This window comes from Pteropus medius, unplaced genomic scaffold (genome assembly GCF_902729225.1).
Source record: "Pteropus medius unplaced genomic scaffold, Ma_sr-lr_union100, whole genome shotgun sequence".
Lineage (NCBI taxonomy): Eukaryota > Metazoa > Chordata > Mammalia > Chiroptera > Pteropodidae > Pteropus > Pteropus medius.
In genome coordinates this window covers 1,898,548-1,917,005 of record NW_024347731.1, presented here as the reverse complement: position 1 = coordinate 1,917,005, position 18,458 = coordinate 1,898,548, and the positions used below count along the sequence as shown (strand labels likewise).

General features: G+C 36.4%; 1 protein-coding gene and 1 pseudogene across 1 annotated transcript; both read right to left on the bottom strand.

Annotated features, from left to right (window-relative positions):
- Nucleotides 1-3,312: 3,312 nt before the first annotated feature.
- MMP27 (matrix metallopeptidase 27) lies at nt 3,313-15,010 on the bottom strand. The gene is made up of 10 exons (XM_039877098.1): nt 14,853-15,010; nt 13,791-14,029; nt 12,620-12,768; nt 12,397-12,525; nt 8,037-8,198; nt 7,739-7,859; nt 6,375-6,505; nt 5,474-5,633; nt 4,815-4,918; nt 3,313-3,635 (listed from the first exon to the last, which is right to left on the bottom strand). Exons 1-10 carry the CDS (start codon nt 14,952-14,954, stop codon nt 3,391-3,393), a joined length of 1,542 nt encoding a protein of 513 aa, XP_039733032.1. The 5' UTR covers nt 14,955-15,010; the 3' UTR covers nt 3,313-3,390.
- On the bottom strand, nt 4,028-4,146 carry LOC120614294 (uncharacterized; annotated as a pseudogene).
- Nucleotides 15,011-18,458: the final 3,448 nt, after the last annotated feature.

Genomic DNA, 18,458 nt, shown 5'->3' with positions numbered 1-18,458 from the left:
GTGACCAGTTGTTCAGACTCTGAACAAATTGAGGGGCCTGGATCTCTCACTGTTCCCATTTCACAAATGGAGAATCTGAGGCACGGAGCAGTCAGTAACTTGCCCAAGATTCCACAGCTAATCAATGGAGGAACTGGGCCATGAACCTCAGCAGTCTGGCTCCAGAGCCCATAGTCTTACCGGCCTCCAAGCTAGCAAAGGGAAATGAAAATATCTTCTTTATGAAACACACTGAAAGTGCATTTTGGTGCTTTTCTCTAGGAGAAAAAAATGCCTTCTTAAGCTGCTTTTCCAAGGAAGGGGAGGCCCTGATGGCATGTTTAAGGGACAATGTACTGCTTAACTGCTGTATACACGCACACACACACACACAATAATAAAATAATCAAATAGGAAATTAGGTTCCTCACAGAAGGCAAAGCAGGGAGGACATCAAACAGAGGAGCAGGGTCTTGAGTATGGGGAAAAGTGACTGGGAAGAGAACTTGGGAAGTGGGTTGGTGGAAGGACATTAAGAATGATTTTTCCTTCAATTGCTCAGTGGAAGGTCTTAGATCCCCATAGGATTTTGGAAGTCAAGTTTATTTAAATCTCAAAAGATGAGTGATATCACCTGACTCCTGGGTTATACTTATAACTCTTTAATATAGCTCTAATATTCAACACATATGCCTTGGAAAACTGTGTTTTTAGATATGGGTTTAAAATAAGATTATTTTTATAATTGTGTCTAGTTGTCCTCTATGGGTCAATTTTTTTCTTTGAAAATCAAGGAGAAAGTAACTCCCAAATCCGAGTGCAATTTCACATGCTCTCCAAATTATATCACAGGTATTTATGCTACAAAACTGAGAATAGATGCAAGGAAACAAAATAAGCTTGACCAACATTTGAGAATCTACTACATGTTAAATACTAAGCCACAATTACCTTTTTAAATCAGCAATATTTAAGTAGAATTAATACATAATGAAATTCACTAATTTTGTATATAGTCTTAAAAAATATATTCAGTAGTGTCACCACCACCATAATGACATAGAACACTTCCATCACTCATGTTCTTTTGTAGTTAATCCTTCCTTCACTCTGGTGATCTGCTTTCTACATTACAGTTTTGCTTTTTCTAATTTTTCATATAAGTGGAATCATATAATATATACTCTTTTATGTTGGGCTTTATTCATTTACCATAATGCTTTTGAGATTCATCTATATTGTTTCATGTATCAGTTATTTGTTGCTTTTTAATGCCGAGTAGTTTTCCACTATCTGGATGTATCACAGTTTGTTTATCCATTCACTAAGTGATAACATTTGGATTGTTTCCAGGTTTTAGCTATCATGAATGTTCATGTACAACTATTTATGTGAGCATGTTTTCATTTTTCTTGGATAAATATTTAGAAGTGGAGTCATTGGGTCACAGGGTATGTGTATGTTTAACTTTATAATAAATGGCCGAACAGTTTTCCAAAGTGGCTGTATTATTTTTCATTTTCACTAGCACTCTAAGAGAGTTCCAATTACTCTACATCTTATCAACACTGGGTATTTTCAGTCTTTTAAATTTTAACCATTCTGGTGGATATGTAGTGATATCTTAATGTGGTTTTAATTAGCATTTTCTTAATGATAAAGATGTAGAACATCTTTTCATTTGCTTATTTGACACATATAGCAAATATTTTGACTATTTTAAAAATTTGAGCTGTTTGTTATTTTGTTTTTGCATCATAAAAGTTCTTTATACATTCTTTATAGAAGTCCTTTATCAGATATATATTTTGAAGATATATTCTTCCAGTGTGTGGCTTGACTTTTCATTCTTTCAATATTGTTTTCTAAAGAACAAAGGTTTTAAATGTTGAAGTTTAATTTGTCATTTTTTTTATTTTTTATTTTTATGGTTCATGTTGTTTATGTTCTATCTAAAAATCTTAGCTTACTCCAAGGTCACAAATTAAAAAAAAATATTTTCTTCCAGAAGGTTTATATTTTTAATTCTTCTATTCAGAGGTCTGTAGCTTGTTTTTAGTTAATTTTTATGAACAATGTGAATGTAAGGTTGAAGTTTTTTTTTTAAATGTGTATGGATATTTGATTATTCCAGCGCTTTTTTTTTTTTTTGCCAAGACTATATGCTAGGCGGTAAACTGTACTTCTTAAAATTTACTTTCTCTTTTAAATATACAATAATGCTTTTCTACACCCCTTTCTTTTAGGGATCTGGCAACACTGAACTCAAGGAAAAATATGAGTGAGGGGACTAATGTTAGGAATTCTATGCTTATTTTCTATCGGTTGACACCTGCTCAACCTAGTACCTCATCAGAATTAAGTTCAACTAACAACCTCCCTTCTTCTGGGTCAGAAAATTTATGAAGAGCTTTGCTAAGCATTTAGCTTTGAGGATGTAAAGGTAAAACCTAACCATAAGAATTTAGAAACACAACAAACACATGGTATAAAAAAGAGGATAGGAACCTTCCACCTATAGATTTAGGTTCGAGTGACTCATGTATCTCAAACACAGGGAAGAAACCTCTACGTTTCTTGTAGATGAGATCAGTGTAAAAAAACTTGATTTTAAACTTGAAGGAATGGTTAAATGCATTGGTCTATGCTTGAGGGATTGGAGGGACCACTCCTTTCCTTCTCCTGCTAGTTCCTTAATTATTGGGGGAATCACCTCTCGTGCAACACTTCCTACATCTCTCTAGGCTTTCACTGCTATCTTTGGGATTTAAAAGAATTTATTTGGTGAATTTGGAAGTAGAAACTGGGCACATGTAGCTCCATTTTCATTTCTTTCTCTTTGGCCTCCATGTAGACTATAGGGAGCTCGCATTCCTGGGGAGGCTTGATGATTTTCAGTTCTTCCCATGACTTGTGGGTAAGTATGTCTCATTCTAGAATTTGATATTGGGAAATTTGCTTGCCAGCAGATACATTCTCCAGTATAAGCTTTATCAGTAATAAAGGTGGTATTTAGTTCTCCCCACTGTATATTATTCCTCAGTCAGTTCAGAATATGGGCAGGATGAGGGATGCAGCTTATTTGGCCTCTCCAACTCCAAAGGTCCAGACAAAATAGAAAGCTAAAGATTGGTTTAATAAATGTCTTCGGTATTTAGTTATTATAAGATACATGGTTTACTTCTTCAAGTCCACAAAGTATGAAATAAGCATAAAGTACAGTAAGAGTTTTGTTTATACATAATAACTTCCTATAGAAAGAGTCGGACACCTCAAAATAGATGTTGAATCCTTACCCAATAGATATTTAGAACTGGGACTGGCAATTCTATATTAAAGAATAGTTTTATTCTCTTTTGGAGCAGAGTTCAGAGTAAAAGACCTCTTGAGGTTTATTTTAGGTCTATGAATTTATCGATAACGGTAGATTCTTTTCAGCGCATGAACAATACTGAGAATAAGCACATTTAAATTCTTATGATACAACATCTCCACTCCTCCGGAATATACTTCTTCCTCTCTGGTACTAAAATCAGATGATGAGTTTAATGGTTCTTTACACTGAAACCAGCTATTGGTTTTTATCACTCGGGTAATGTTCTTTGCCTTAGGGTCATATTCAAATTGCTTTGATCTACGGAAGAAATAGAAGAATCCTAGAGAGAGAGAATTATGATTAGTTATCTTGGACAGGTAGACAATGGTTCTCTACTTTTAAATTTTATGAATATAGAATAAAATAATTGAATGTTATGGAGAGAAAATAAACTCGTGTAATTATAAATACATTTTACTTTATTACTATCCCATGAGAAATGTTGTTATTTTTATTTCTCTGAGGAAGATGCTGAGGTATGAAACATAAATTTCAAGGGGCTTACTACCTTGCTAGCCAGACGGTGGTTTATGCCAGAGGTTCTCAAACTAGGTTTTACTATTTTATTTTATTATTTTATTTGAAATAAATTTTTTTTTTTTAGGCAAGGCAACCCTTGGTTGACCTCACAGATTATAAGGACCTTGTCATCTTACAATTCCTTATTTTTTATGCCTACGGCACCTGGTTTTCCTAGATGGTTTCCCATCCAAGTACTAACCAGGCCCGACCCTGCTTAGCTTCTGAGATCAGATGGGATTGGGCTTGTTCAGGATAGCCTGACGGTAGACACAAGCCAGGTTTTGAAAGAATGTCTCAGTGAGGGCGAGAAGAAGGCCCCTGTGGGTCTGGCCTTGGTCCCTACATCCTCATTTCCTTAGAGATGTTTTAGATTTTGACGTTTTGTGTTAGATATCACTAGAATAAAAGATTGTGTCCCTCCCCAAAATTTTCAGACTTCTATTTACTCTACAGTCTAGGTCTTCTCTTTAAAGATAATAGTAGCTGGTTCATTAAATTGCCTGAAGTTCTTTTAAAACTGTAGGTTTCTGGATCTCACCCACAATACCACTGCCTAATAAACCGAAGAATTTGTAGTTCCTTAAGTTCTGTATATTAAACTATATACATTATAGTTTGAGAATGACTGTTCAGTTTATGTGCTTAGTCATTTTTTCACACTTGAAACTTTTCAGGGGTTGTCTTTCAGAGGGTATTTTGGATCAATGATAAGAAAAATTAATTTTGGTATATTTTACATAGATTTGAAATAGAGGATATAATTCAGGACTTACCAATTCAGTTTGTGATGATGTCCCCAAGGTTAACATTTATTATTACATGTACTCGAGAGGAGTAACATTACATTAAAATTGAGATGTTTAAGTTTTTGTGCTGTTTTACTTTACAGTCAGTAAAGTCTTCAAAGTATCTTAAATGTTTTGACCTTGATATTTACCTTTATGCTGGAAAGCAGCATCAACTTGGAGACCAATTCCTGGAAAGTATTTTACCACCCTCCGTGGGTATCCTTTTTCCATGGTTTGGGTCACTTCATCATACCTGGATATATGTATTTGAAAAGTTTTGCGGGTTCTTTGTTTTGGGGAGCTTAATTCATCTACTAACCAACTTGGAGTCAAGCAGGGATGTGGATAAAAAGTTGACCTAGTGCAGGAAAACTAATTGGGTCAATAATAAAAAAAATATGCCAAATTTTACATTTGGTTGAATCATTTACAATGTTTTAAGAAGAAGAATTAATGAGGGAAAAAGCCACATCATTTGTCAGCTTGATGCTATTCTGAGGAAATATTAAATCGAAGTTAGGGCTCAGCCCGGGGCTTTAATAGATTTTGACCAGATATGTTTGTGTCATTGGCAATTTGGTTAACATTGCCAACTTTATTATTTTATCTTTATTTTTTAAGGGGGGAAAAGATCTTTGGACTCATTAAAACATTCTTTTGTTTGATGAATGTCATCCACATGAAATTGTCATCAACATAATTCCCTTTAAAAAGACTATAGGTTTTATTTTTGCCTATTTTAAAGTGATGCTATATGAATATTTTTTTCCCAGAATATAACAAAGGGGTCAAATGTCTGTAATCTTACCTCCAGCACCAAATGCCCACAAAGAAGTAGGTTTTTCTTGTGTTGTGGTCACAGACAGCCGCGTCAATTTTCTTCACATATCTTGGAAAGCCAAGTGTATAGATGGATTTGGGATAATCTGGCAAAACAGCATATCCTCTGATCATCCAGAAATTGTCATCTAGGAAGACAGAAAGTGGTTACCTTTTGATCTGTTTTCTAGAGTGAGAAATAGATGTCTTAAGAAGTTTGAAAATAATTAGATGCCTACTTCCTCTCAGGTTTAATGCTTAGAGTTTTAATAATCTTACGTCTCCATTTATTCTTTCCATTTTCTTTAGCTGCTTATATCATTAATATTACACAAATAATATATACCTATAGTTAATAGTGTGCATACTCATGTCAATTGGTTTCACTCTATTGATTATTTTTCTAACTCTGACAAACAATCACATGTTTTAGGACATGTTCTAAATTTCAGCACCCAAGTGTTCTCAAAAGCAAGTAATCTGATTAAACCCTTATAAAAAGTAAAGTTGCTAGATTAAAAATAAGATACCAGTTAAATTTGAATTTCAGATAACTAAGGACTAATTTTTGGTATAAGCTAATGCAAAAATCTGCAATATATGCTTATACTAAAAATTATTTATCTGAACTTCCTGTGTTTTTATTTGCAAAATCTGGCAACCTTAGTAAAAAGAGAATATAGAAGAGAGATGGGTTACCTTTACATGGTAGAAAAAAAGACTTTTTTAGTTTTCTGTCATACAGTTTTTTTAAAGCTCCTGTATAATTGGAATGGTGTTTATTTTCACAGCCACAGAGAATCAATCCCTGGATAGTTATTATTTATAATCGGAACTTAAGTTCAGGCATCCGGGGAAGGGAAGGTGGGGATCATGATGGGAAAAGTTACCTTTAAAAACCAGAATTTTATCTTTAGGGTTCTCATATGCAGCTTGAATATCAGCTGGTAGAGATGGCCAGAATGAAGAGATTAATTCAAATTCAACATCGGTGATATCACAATAGATCCTCCATAGATGCCTACATTAAACAAAAAAACACTTTACTCATACAGCCTATAGCTATCTATATCAATTAAAACATTGCAAACCGAGGCTTGTCTTTTACCTAACTGACTGATGTTTTCCTCAGATCATTTAGAGCATTAACACAATTTCCCTCAGCAAACGTAGGTGACTGTGATTTCAGTTCTACCCTTTGGAATATCTTGGTGAAGGCATGCCTTTGTGTTCACTCTCTAGAGTACTTAGAGTAGCAAACAATCCATGGAAATCTCATAAACATTTCTTAATATACCCAGCGGCTTCATTTTTGCCAAAGCAGCAATGCCCCAACATTCTAAGCTAGCACCAAGCATTCCAAGAAGAACTTTTTGGTGCCGATGTTTGCTAGAATGAAGAAATGTTATCATTGGCATGGTGAAATATTTTCCTTCCTGGCTGTAAAATTTTGAGTCTGTGAATGAGACTTGAAAAGTCCTTATAGTCTATTTCGCTTCCCATGCTGGCAACCCTTTTCTGACTAGTGGTCTCTTAACCTATACTGTTAGGAGCATGGTTGTGACAGCACGTTGTTACAGTGCTGTGTAGTTAGGAGTGGAAGGAGTCTAATTTCAAACATTCTTTCCTTTGTCCCCTATGTAAGGGCATTGCCAGGTGGTATATGTCCTGATACTTTGTTCTAAAAATACGCTCATGGTATACGCAGCTGACACACTGCTGCAATTTAAGTCCAATGAAATATACACAGAAAAGAGATTTCTTACTATAATTACCACTTAATTGATGCAACATTAGGGAACAGGTGTTTAACAACTGGCTCTGTGGGTAGGAAAAAGACCTAATTTTTATCATTTTCTGATTTCCAGGGTGTAAATATTCCAACCATGGCCAGTTTCAAGCTAACTGGTTCACAAAGTTCCTGAAAATTTAGCAATTGAAACCTGAAATGGTATAAATCAGTTCCAACTGAGATTAATGTATTATTTTAGCTAAGAAGTCACTGAAGGGAAACTCTACTTCATTTTCTTATAAAATGGCCATTTAAAAAATTGCTAAAAATATTTAAAAATCAATTTATCAAACAAGTAAGAGATATGCACACCTGGAAAACATTTGAAGTGTGTGGGTAATTATAAAATGAAAAGTAAAAGGCACCCATTCTCACTATCCCCATGACTTCCTCTTTATCTCCAAATCTCTTGAAAAGAAAAATCTTCATAGGAAGTTAAGATATTTTAGGAAATGGGTTTACCTGCCTTTAAAGAACATTACTTCTCTGCGGAAAGTGGTGATAGCATCGAAAGTCAAATCAGGGTCACAGGCATGGGGTACAGTGGATCCCTTTGGCTTAGCAGGTGCCTTAGGTTGACCTCCTTTGATGAGAAAAGAAATGCCACAGTGAATGTAGATATGTGGAAATGCCTACAGGAGGATCTTACCCAAGTGAATATTTTCTTCATTATAATATTTCAAGAAGGGATTTTCTTAACTTCCTTTCTGGAAACCTTCCTAATTAGTTCACCTATATTCAGATTTATACTGTTGCTCACCATAGATGGATTGGATTCCATTGATATCATCCTGAGAAAGAGGGTATTTGCTAGGATCCAGGGAGACATAATTTGGGAACATCAAAGCTGTTTGATCATTGGAGTGAGAGAGCCCCAGTGAATGACCAAATTCATGAGCAGCCACAAGAAATAAGTTGAATCCTTAACAAAAACAGAGAAAATGGGAGAACATGAGTCACTCAAAAGAAGAATTGTTACATCTGAGATTAGGAAGTAACTAAGGGGAAAGAAGAAGAGGCTTGCCATATAGCAGATAATTCCTACAACATATCCATTATCATTTATATGAGAAATATTTCAGCACTAATAATTGGTATTAGTTACATCATGGAGAAATATAACCTAGAGTAAGCAGGTGGTAGGAAACAAGTGTCTCAGAAATGGGTAGTATTAAAAAAATGGAAGTCACCAGCTTTGGCTGTTGTTAGGCTATGCTATATGTGATCATGTTTCTTCTACTTATATTCGTCAAAATATAAGTAGAATGAAATTCAAATACCATAACGTGGTCTTCCATGATCTAGTGCCTGCTTTTTTTCCAGCCTCATATTTTATTTTCATAGTCCATGAGCTAGCCATATTGAATCATGTGCATTTCTCATTTATGCCATGTTCTTTATAATCTCAATATCTTAATATCTCCATTCTTTCTAGAATATTCTCTCTCCTACGTACTTTTTTTGCCCAACTGTCCTACTTATTGCTCAGGAATCCACTCTAGAGTCATCTCCTTCATGAAGCTTTCCTTATCCCCCCAGCTCCTACCTAGGCAGAGTTAAATGCACCTTTCTGGGTTTCCATAGACTCGATGCTTAATTCTGTCATAATACCTAAGGCATCATACATTGCCTATTCCTGTCCTCAAGCTGTGCACCCTTTAATTACAGGGACCATGTGTTAACCATCTGTTATTCCTGGTGACTGCTAAACAGCTTATTAATAGTGAGTGCTTAATAATGGTTGCTGGATATCCAGTTGTTTATTTGTATGAAAGAATGGTTAGATGTGCCTCCTAAACGAGATGATTGTACCCTGTACTTATTCACACCAGAAGTCTTACCATGCATGGCAGAATTACTTTTTTATTTCTCTGTCTCTACCCCTAGACTGTAAAGTTCTAAATATAAAAGAATGTTTTTAGACTTACAGCTAAGTCTGTGGATCCTAGGGAAAAGGCTGAGCCTTACACGATGGAGATTTGTCCATTGATATTTGCACAAAACACACATGGAATGGCAAAGGATTATTTCATGGCCTTTCATGCTTTTCTGTTCTTGCATTGGCTGCTGCCTCTTATTTGGTTGGCAGTATCATTGGTTGTGCTTTTGGACAAGAGATGGGACAAATGACTCTTTGAAAAAGAATTCAAACTCAGGTCATCTAAATGAAGTCTAGACATTTATCCTGGCTTTCAAGACCCTGTATAATATGAATCCTATTCACCATTTTAGCCTTCTCTTCCATCGCAATTCTAATACTTGAGTAGGTTGGGTTATTCTGCCTAGAACACTCTTTATCCCACTTTGCCATCTGAGTTCCTGCTTAGCCTTCAGGTCTCAGGTTTGGCATCACTTCTTCCCCTGGCCTCTGTATTTGGGTTGGAATTTCTTTGATGTGCTCCTATTACATTGCCATAGTTCCCTTTATTCAAGTGTTGATCATATTGATTTGAATTGCCGTTTGATAGAGTGTATCCCCTAGGCTGTAAATCCCTGGAGGGCAGGGTCTGTGTCTTGTGCACTGTTGTAGACTACATTTCTATCGCAGACCCTGGGTCAGAGTGGATGTTGAGTAAATGATTGTTGAATGATTTCATTTACTAAATATTTGTAGAGTATCTATCATGCACTGACAATATTACAGGCCATATTATACTATAGGAAAAAGATAATATCTCTGCCCTCTTGGAGATGTGACTAAATAGGTAAACTTGTACACTATACATTGGTAACTTTGTGAATAATTATTCTTGTGCTTGGGAATCACTTTAATCATCATCATCCTCAATATTAACTATTACCAATGTAATCATCAGTGTAAAGAACTTTCTAAATGTTCGCTATGGACTAGTGCTTTCCAAGGAGTTTTTTACCTTTATTACAGGTAACTTGTGTCATCTTCTTGCAAGAATGGCATTATTATCCTTATTTTACAGATAAAGAAACATAAAGTTAAAAAATTCACTTGCCCAGGGTCCTTCAGGTAGTAAATGGGAAGCCCTGAAAGAAACCAGAGCCTGCCAAACCATAGACCACTGCTCTTTCCACATTGCAACACTGTGCACCTGTAGCATCTGAAAGGTCTGTTTCAGTTGTTTAGTGCACATGTGTGTGTAGCACATACGTGTTCCCATACAGGCTTGATACTGGCCTTCCTTTGGGAGATTCTCAGGAAAATCTCTATATGTACTCAAACCCCTCTGCCATCACTACTCAATGACTTTTCCTACCTTTAGGAAGCAGTGGGATTAGCAGATGACTATAGCCTATTGCTCTTAAGCAAGTTACAATAAAACTTTTGTGCCCTTTCCACAGAGACTCTACATATTCCAATAAGAGAGGTAATCATCTATCATAAATTATTGCCAAATTTTCTATTAAAAAATCTCTGTGATTGGAGAATACATTTGCTTGAGGTTTTTTGTTTTTATTAGAGAACAGGAAGACATTTTTCCCTTTACGTCAGTGAGCTAAGAGTCATACAATTGAGTGTCCTCTGGAATCCACAATTTATACATTGAGGGAATATAGTAAAGCCTTGAGAAGACAACCCATTGGGGACCTGTTTCCTGGTCATCTGCCCAGAACTTGGTGGAGGATTCCATTTATCCCTTGCCTTGCTCAAGCAAGTTTTGCCAACTTGGGGCCCAGAACTCTCTGGACTTTTAAATAAGAACTCTGTCCCACCTATCCCTCTTGGCAGATGGTAATGATAATTACTACTAAGTATTGGATTTAATACGGATAAAAAGACAGTAAAATCTTTGACTAAAATCTGCCTCTAGATATGACAATAAAATCTAGCCGAGCAAGCTGAAACATCCTGATTTTGTCAAACACTAGGATATTTCCTATAACTGCCCAATTGGACATATCCACACTGCCTTTAGGCCAAATCCAAAGAACTGGGACATGTCTCAGTAGGAGAGACACAACAGAAATGGTCTACTCAACTCCTCCGTCATTCAGATGACAGTGTCCCTGTCTCCTGTATCCTCTTGTCTGTGATGCTAATGTATGTGGCAATGGCAGCAACAAACCCCAGACTTCCCCTGGTGCCTGAAGTCCAGCCAGTACTGACTTATTTACCTTCTTTGTTCACTAGCACTTGGAAGAACAAATGCACTGCATGTTCAGTCTTAGCAAGGAGTGGTCATGAACCATTTTGAGTCATTGGTTTTCAGTTTTGCAGAAACTTATAGAAGTGACCTACAGACTGTCTGGAACTACTTGGTCAAAAATGAACAGTGGCCTTGTATACCGCCTATCAGCAGAGCCACAGTCTCTGCTTTCCAGGGACCCTGGACACCAGATACCAGACCCAAGATGACTGTTCTCAATGAAGGAAAAAAGAGTGTGGAGAATCTGAGAGTCCACTGAGCTCCTTTGTTTGATGCACATCATTTTAGTGTAGTAAAGTTTTTTTTTTTTGTACAAAAAGTAATAATATGTTTTCCATTTTAGTGCCAGGCAAGCCCTTTAGGAAAAATAAAATCAACCGACTTGGTCTTAAGGAATAAGACAAATATAAAGATTAAGGTCTAATTTCTTGGCAGACAGGCAAGAGTTAGAAGAGGAAGTTCATGCTTGTAAATAGACCTTCCATGGGCCATGAACTCACATACCATCCTTCAATCACTGACTCAAAGTTGCCACCTCCCTAGAGTCTTCTTTTATTCTCACCCACAGATGACTTCTACCTTTGGTACAACACGCAGCATGTTCTGCCACGTATGGTGGTATGTGCATCTAGGCCTCATATACCACATAAGGTCAAGAACCTCTGAAGGGCTGGAACTTTTCTAGTACAACTATATGGTCTGTACAACGCCTTGCATAGTTCAAGGAATATAGTGGGCCTTCGGGCATTATGGGTGTATGAATGAATATATGAGTAAGTGAAGAATGCTATGATCATAACAGTATAAGCAACTTTATGAGGGTGTTGTATGGATAAGCACAATTGTCTGAATAGATATTGAACACTTTTGTCAGTGTCATTTTGAAATACAGTAAATTGTGGGGAAATTGGGAAGTAAAAAGCAACTCTTTGCAAAGTTATTCTTTTTAGAGATTCTTTAGAATAAGACAATTTTGTTCATAAAGAAAATTGGGCTCACCTGCTCCGTCTTTGGTCCAATTTTCATCTTCATCAAAGTGAGTGTCTCCACCCAAACCCAGACCAGGAGGAAAGGCATGGCCGAGGACTCCCAAGGGGCCATCAAAGTGACGAGGACACCGACCATGGACTAAAGATATAGTTCATAGCGGGGGAAAAGATCAGGCTCTTTAAAGTTCCTGAGATGAAAATAGACATATTTTTATCTCTGTTGTAAACCTTACCTCGGGTCCTAAAGGCAATCATGATGTCTGCAATCCCCTTGGAAATCTTACTGAATATTAGTGGAGTAACTTTGCTCCACACTTCTAAACCTTTTTGGATAGCTTCATCCACATCAGCTCGTGCCATGTCTGGAGTGTAGTTCATGATTCTTAAAAATTAACAAAAATATGTCAGTTGGTATTTATACATGCATGTTATTCTTACGTTTGTATAATATATGATTATATAAAGTACTTTTTCAAATCTCTCATCTGCCCTACTATTCAGGTCGGATTATAACACTTTTACAAATAAGGCTCAAAGAGGTTAAATGACTTCTCTAAGGTCACGCCCTAAGTGGGAGAGCATTAATCTCATGGGTGTGTCTGCTGTGCATATGACTACATTATTTTCTCAAATGGCCTGTGGAAATTAGTCTCATGCATGTGTCATATGTTAAGAGTCTCATTTGAGAGCAATGAAGAGTTAGTTACTTAGAAAAAGATTTTCCTCTTCTTTATATTGCATATCCTGCTAAACCCATTTTTATCTCAAACCCTAAGACTCAATAAGATGAATGAAGAACTATCAGAAAAACTCTTTAGGGTCATCCAGGGGGGCTCTAGAACAATAGCTAAGGTCTCTGACTCTGTTCCAGGTCACAAGCACACTTCAGCCTCTTTCTGCCAATGAGCAAGCCCCCTTTCCTTGCTATGTCTGGTGGCAAACTCTGTACTTCACTCTGGGTTCCATCTGAGATCTGACAACTCTAACTCACACACGTCTCTAACACGAACCAGCTGTGCTCTAAGGTCCTTCCACTTTCTCTTGAGCATGCTTCATCTATACCTTCAATCATCTGCACTCAGATGACAGTACTTCTGGTCCTGAGCTTATATGGAGGAGGTAGAGGTAAGAGATTCGAGCATATGTGCCAGAGCCAGTCTGCTGGTAAGAGCTGTGTAACCTCGACTATAGTAAATAACTTTTTGTTTCAGTTTCTCTGTGTTTAAGTCTTCAATAACAGTGGTGCTTACATCACAAGTTTGTTGGGAGGATGAATAAATGAAATCTATGAAGTGCCATGCATATAGGAAGTGCGTGGTAAGATAAACTTTTTTTTTTTTTTTCCCTTGGAGGTTATATTCATGCTCCTTTGGATTAGGAGAAGTAAATTGGCAAAAGTATTACCTGTATGTGAGGTTGTATTTCCTCCACCCAGGGAGAGTGTAGCCATACTGACCCACATCAGGAACCCCACACCTGGGTGTCTTCATGATCTCAAGAGTATTTGTGTCCAGCTTTCCAGTCACTGTCAATCCAAAAAATGCTTGCATTTCCTGAATTTTGCCATCTATGAGACTCCTGTTCTTGCTTTGAACAAGATGACTCCCTTCTATTTCAAGAGAGTAGAACTGGTTGAGATATGCCTGACCAAAAAGACAAAAAAAAAAAAAAAAAAAAAAAAAGGCACAGACTACAGGAGAGCAAATCTCCATCTCAGTATAAAACAAAACCATGTGAAATACTTTTTGGCAATGGGTGGGAGGGATGAGTAATGACGGAAAAAAAGAGTAAGGAAGGAAGTAAATAGGAAAAAAAGAGTTATCCTGTTTTTTTCAATTTCCAAGAACTGGTTGAGCTGTGTCACTAGATTTGGCCAAACCACTCAGGTCATAAAACTCCAAATCTCCACAAAAGAGAATTAAGCTTCTTCTATGTGTTAAATGATCACATATCTTACATATTTTTACTGTTACTTTCATTTTGGTATTTCTTTGAAACAAATTCTAGGAGACATAGGTGATTAATTATTTTGCAAATTTAATTGATTTAACCAAATATGGCAAAGTAACGGAACTGATTTTTAGAGGGAATTTCCAAAGCAATATATTTTTCATACACAGAGAGATAAGGGGCTCTAAATTGTAGTTGGATCCTCTTGGTGGGTCTCAAAATGCTTTTATATAGATCTCCATTTCTTGCAGGGCTGTTCCCTTTCTTTTCTCACTAGCTCACTTGTTAGCATTGCTTAAAGCTGTAGCAAATCCTGCCTCCCCCCACCCCCACACCCCACTCTCCACCCCTCACACAGTTCCTCTATGTCCTTAGAGCTAGGGAAACGAAAAGCAGCTTCTTCTCACAAGAGCATTCAGGACTCTTTTGTAGGAATTTGCTGTCTTTTTAGATCCCAAGACAATCAGTAAAATGAATTTTTATTGATAGTCATTAATAACATTTACTGAGCAGTACCTGAGCCAGTCGAATGTTTTCTTCATCTTCCATCTTTCGGTCTGTAGGGAATGCAGAAGAAAATGTTAAAAAGAACACAAATGGAAGCAGAAAGCTCTTCATTCCTCTCTCTCTTCAGTTGAAGCCTGGTTCTGTTTGCATAGAATTTAGAAAATAATAGTGAGACGTGGCATGAATTGGCTTGTATCATCATTTAATTAATAACAGAAAAAGGACATTTGCCATGAAGTGTGTCATGGTATGCCTTTTTTTTTTTTAATTAGGTTGAATTGATTTTGCAATCGTGATCTGCGATTGTTCAGTAAACAGAGCCATTGTTCATTACTCAGTCATATATGATATGAGGTCAGCCTCCAAATTACTTTTGTCCTTGCAAGGTTGGAGGTTTTCTTATTCATAAATTCTTGAGAGTTTATAAAATATTTTTTTGAATGAAACTCTATAATATCTTGGGAAACATAGTATCATGAAAAGACAGTTGAATCAGAAATTGAATCACCGTAATTAACTAAACATCAAATATTTATGGAGTACCTGCTATTCACCTATCACTTTAAATACAACTATGAATAAGATACCATTCCAATCTTGTTGGAGGATTCAGTTATATACAGACACCGATGCCAGACAAAATGGAGGCAAGTGGCAAGTGCTCAGTGAAGATTCTAGAGACTGAGAAGGGTCAAAAGGTGGACAGATCGCTGCTTATGTATGTGAGCTAGAGTCTTTAAACTGGTGAGGCTTGTATTGGGTCTTAAAGAATGAATAGGAGTTGGATTGCACAGGCGGAGAGAGAAATTAGGAAGCAGGTAAAACAGTGGAAATGAACTATAGAAAATTTGGTCTGGCCAGAGCAAATATATGTGTAGACAGCCATGGGAAGTATGGATGGAGGGTTTAAGAAAGGGTACAAGGAAAATGAATGTTTTGAGTCTTTTCATGCCTAGGAATGCCCTTTATTAATCCATCCTCACACTTGATTGAGAGAGTATCTGGATATGGAATTTCAGGCTGAAATAAAATTTCCTTAGGATTTTGATGATACTGATTTATTATTTTCTAGAATCTAATGTTGCTGTTGAGGAGCCTTCTATTCTAATTATTAATATTTTCCTTTGTTTTTCTTTTGAAAAAATTCAGAAATCTTCTCTTAGATACTCTGAAATTTCATAATGATGTGGGTCTTTTGCTTTGGCATATCTAGGCAGTAAGTGGGCCCATTCATTATGAAAACTTTAATTCAAGGGAACTTCCCTATATTATTTCTTTGATAATTTCTTCCCACTCATTTTCCTCTTTCTCTTTCTGGAATATGTATCTGTAGGACTTCTTTTTTAAATTTTTTTTGGTATTTTGTTAGTGTTTTTAGATGTAAAATAGACCTATGTTTTGAGAATGTTAAGTATAATTTTACTTTACTTAGACATTTTCTTTTGTTCCCAGGATTATCTCTATTTCTTCAAAGTTTCTTTTTTGGTGTCTATTGTTCACATTAGAAGCCTTTCCCCCCCGCCCCCCAAATGTTTTGAGACTGTGTTGTGCAGTCTGTCTATGAATGAGCGATAAGAAAGCTGACTGGAAGCGCTGTGTGTATGGGCAAGGCTTGTCAATCGATGAACTTCACTGCCTCGAAGTGGAGTGGGTTCTAGGAATTTCATGTGATATATTAATTGGATAGAGATTTGGCTGACTATAGTAGAAAAACCCAAAATAACAGATGATTAAGAAAATAAAAATTTATTTTTCCCTCACGTAGCAGAAGTCTAGGCTCATCCAAGGCTTGAATAATAATTCCACACCATCAGGGATGGAGGCAACATTTATCTTGCTGCACTACTCTCTTGGTGCAATGCCTCATGGTCCTGGTGGCTTCTCAAGCTCTGGTGATTGTATCTTCATTACAGGCAACAGAAAGGGGAAGGCAGAGAAAGTAAATTCTCAGTCTCTTTCTAGAAGCCCAAATGGTATTTTGCTTTCACATTTTGGCAAGAAATTAAATACATGGCGACATCTAGCTGTTAGTGAGGCTACAAACTGTACTCTTTTAGCTGCTGCATTACCACCTCAAATGAAGTTGGGGGTCTTATTGCAGCAAAGAAAAGGGAAAATTCTATTAATGTAGGCAACTAGCAGCCTCTGCCACCTTGAGATTCTACAGTTCGGTATCTGTAAATCATTTTTTTCTTGGGCTAGTAAATTTCTCTAGAGAAAATTCCTTCAATTTTCCATCATTTTAATTAATATCCTAGCAACAAAGATATAGGAGATGCCTCTGGTGGCCCTAGGCACACCTCTGATTTTAGTTGCAGTTGCAGTGGACGAGTTTGTGTAACTTACCTTGCTCTGACAAAGTCCCACCTTAAGCACATACTGGGTGTCCTTCTGCTTTCTGCCCAGGGCATTGAGATGCCATAGAGCCTGACAGGTCAATGCCTTAGAGCCACCCAATGGGGAAGGGAACTAAAAGATGAATGTCTCAACCTTCTCTTCACTGGAGGTTTAAACAATTGAACGGTGTTCTGTAGGCTTCTCAGGTGTTCCTGATGAAATCGAGCCCCAGATACCCATTGCAAAAACCAGTAACACGTACTTGTATTGGCTTTTCCTCCTTCTCTGTTTCAGTCTGCTTGCTACCTCACTCTTGCTTCCTCGGACCATGTCCCTAATAAAATAATAGCACCAAGGTCGTAGACTTTGCTTTTGACAAAGAACTCAAACTAAGATGAAAAAGAATCTCATTATTTAAAATCTAAGCTTAGATTCTTACATCTTTTGTATTCACATAACTCAATGTAACAGCCAGAACATACCACATGTTGTCAAAAAAGAAACTAAAAAGGAATAAATTTTTTGAATTCTTTATTATACTTCACATTTCTATTCACTTCCTATGGCAATGAAATATGGTTAAAGAAATAATGTGAATTTAGTTCTTATCTCAAAAAATGTATAGATGAGGTTTGGGCCAAGCATCTATTATAACTAGCTGGCACAATTAGCAGGTATTCTGAGAAGACGAATCTCCCAACTTCATACCTGTAAAAACTAACATAAGTTTCAGAAAATATGACAGTCTGAAATTGAATGTACTGTTAAAAGTGAAATACCTTTTAGTATTTAGTTCTTACAGGTCTTTGTGTGCTTGTTACTTTTATACAATGAATTCTTTATACATCTTTCTCACTTTTCCTAGCACGGCATCTGTAACATGTAGGTGACTGATTCTTGTTGAATAAACGAACAAATGAGTAAAATTATAATCTATCCTAGTTTCTGTTTTCTCATCTTGTAAAATAAGATGAGAGTTACGTGCTGACGTATTTGAGGGTAATTTTTGAGGACATCGTTTATAAAATATTTCATGACCTGTGAAGCAATATCTAAAAGCTAAATATCAACATTATAATTCTGACAAGGGAATAAATGACTGCATATGTATCAAAATTTGCTGTATTTTATACTTTAGATGAACTATGTGATAGTATCTAAGAAATTATAGTAGATCATGTCAATCATTTAAAATGAAATATTTATTTTGAACTCATTTAACATACAATTTTGAACCAGAATAAGGCTCTAAATTATACTAAATAATAATTACCTGTG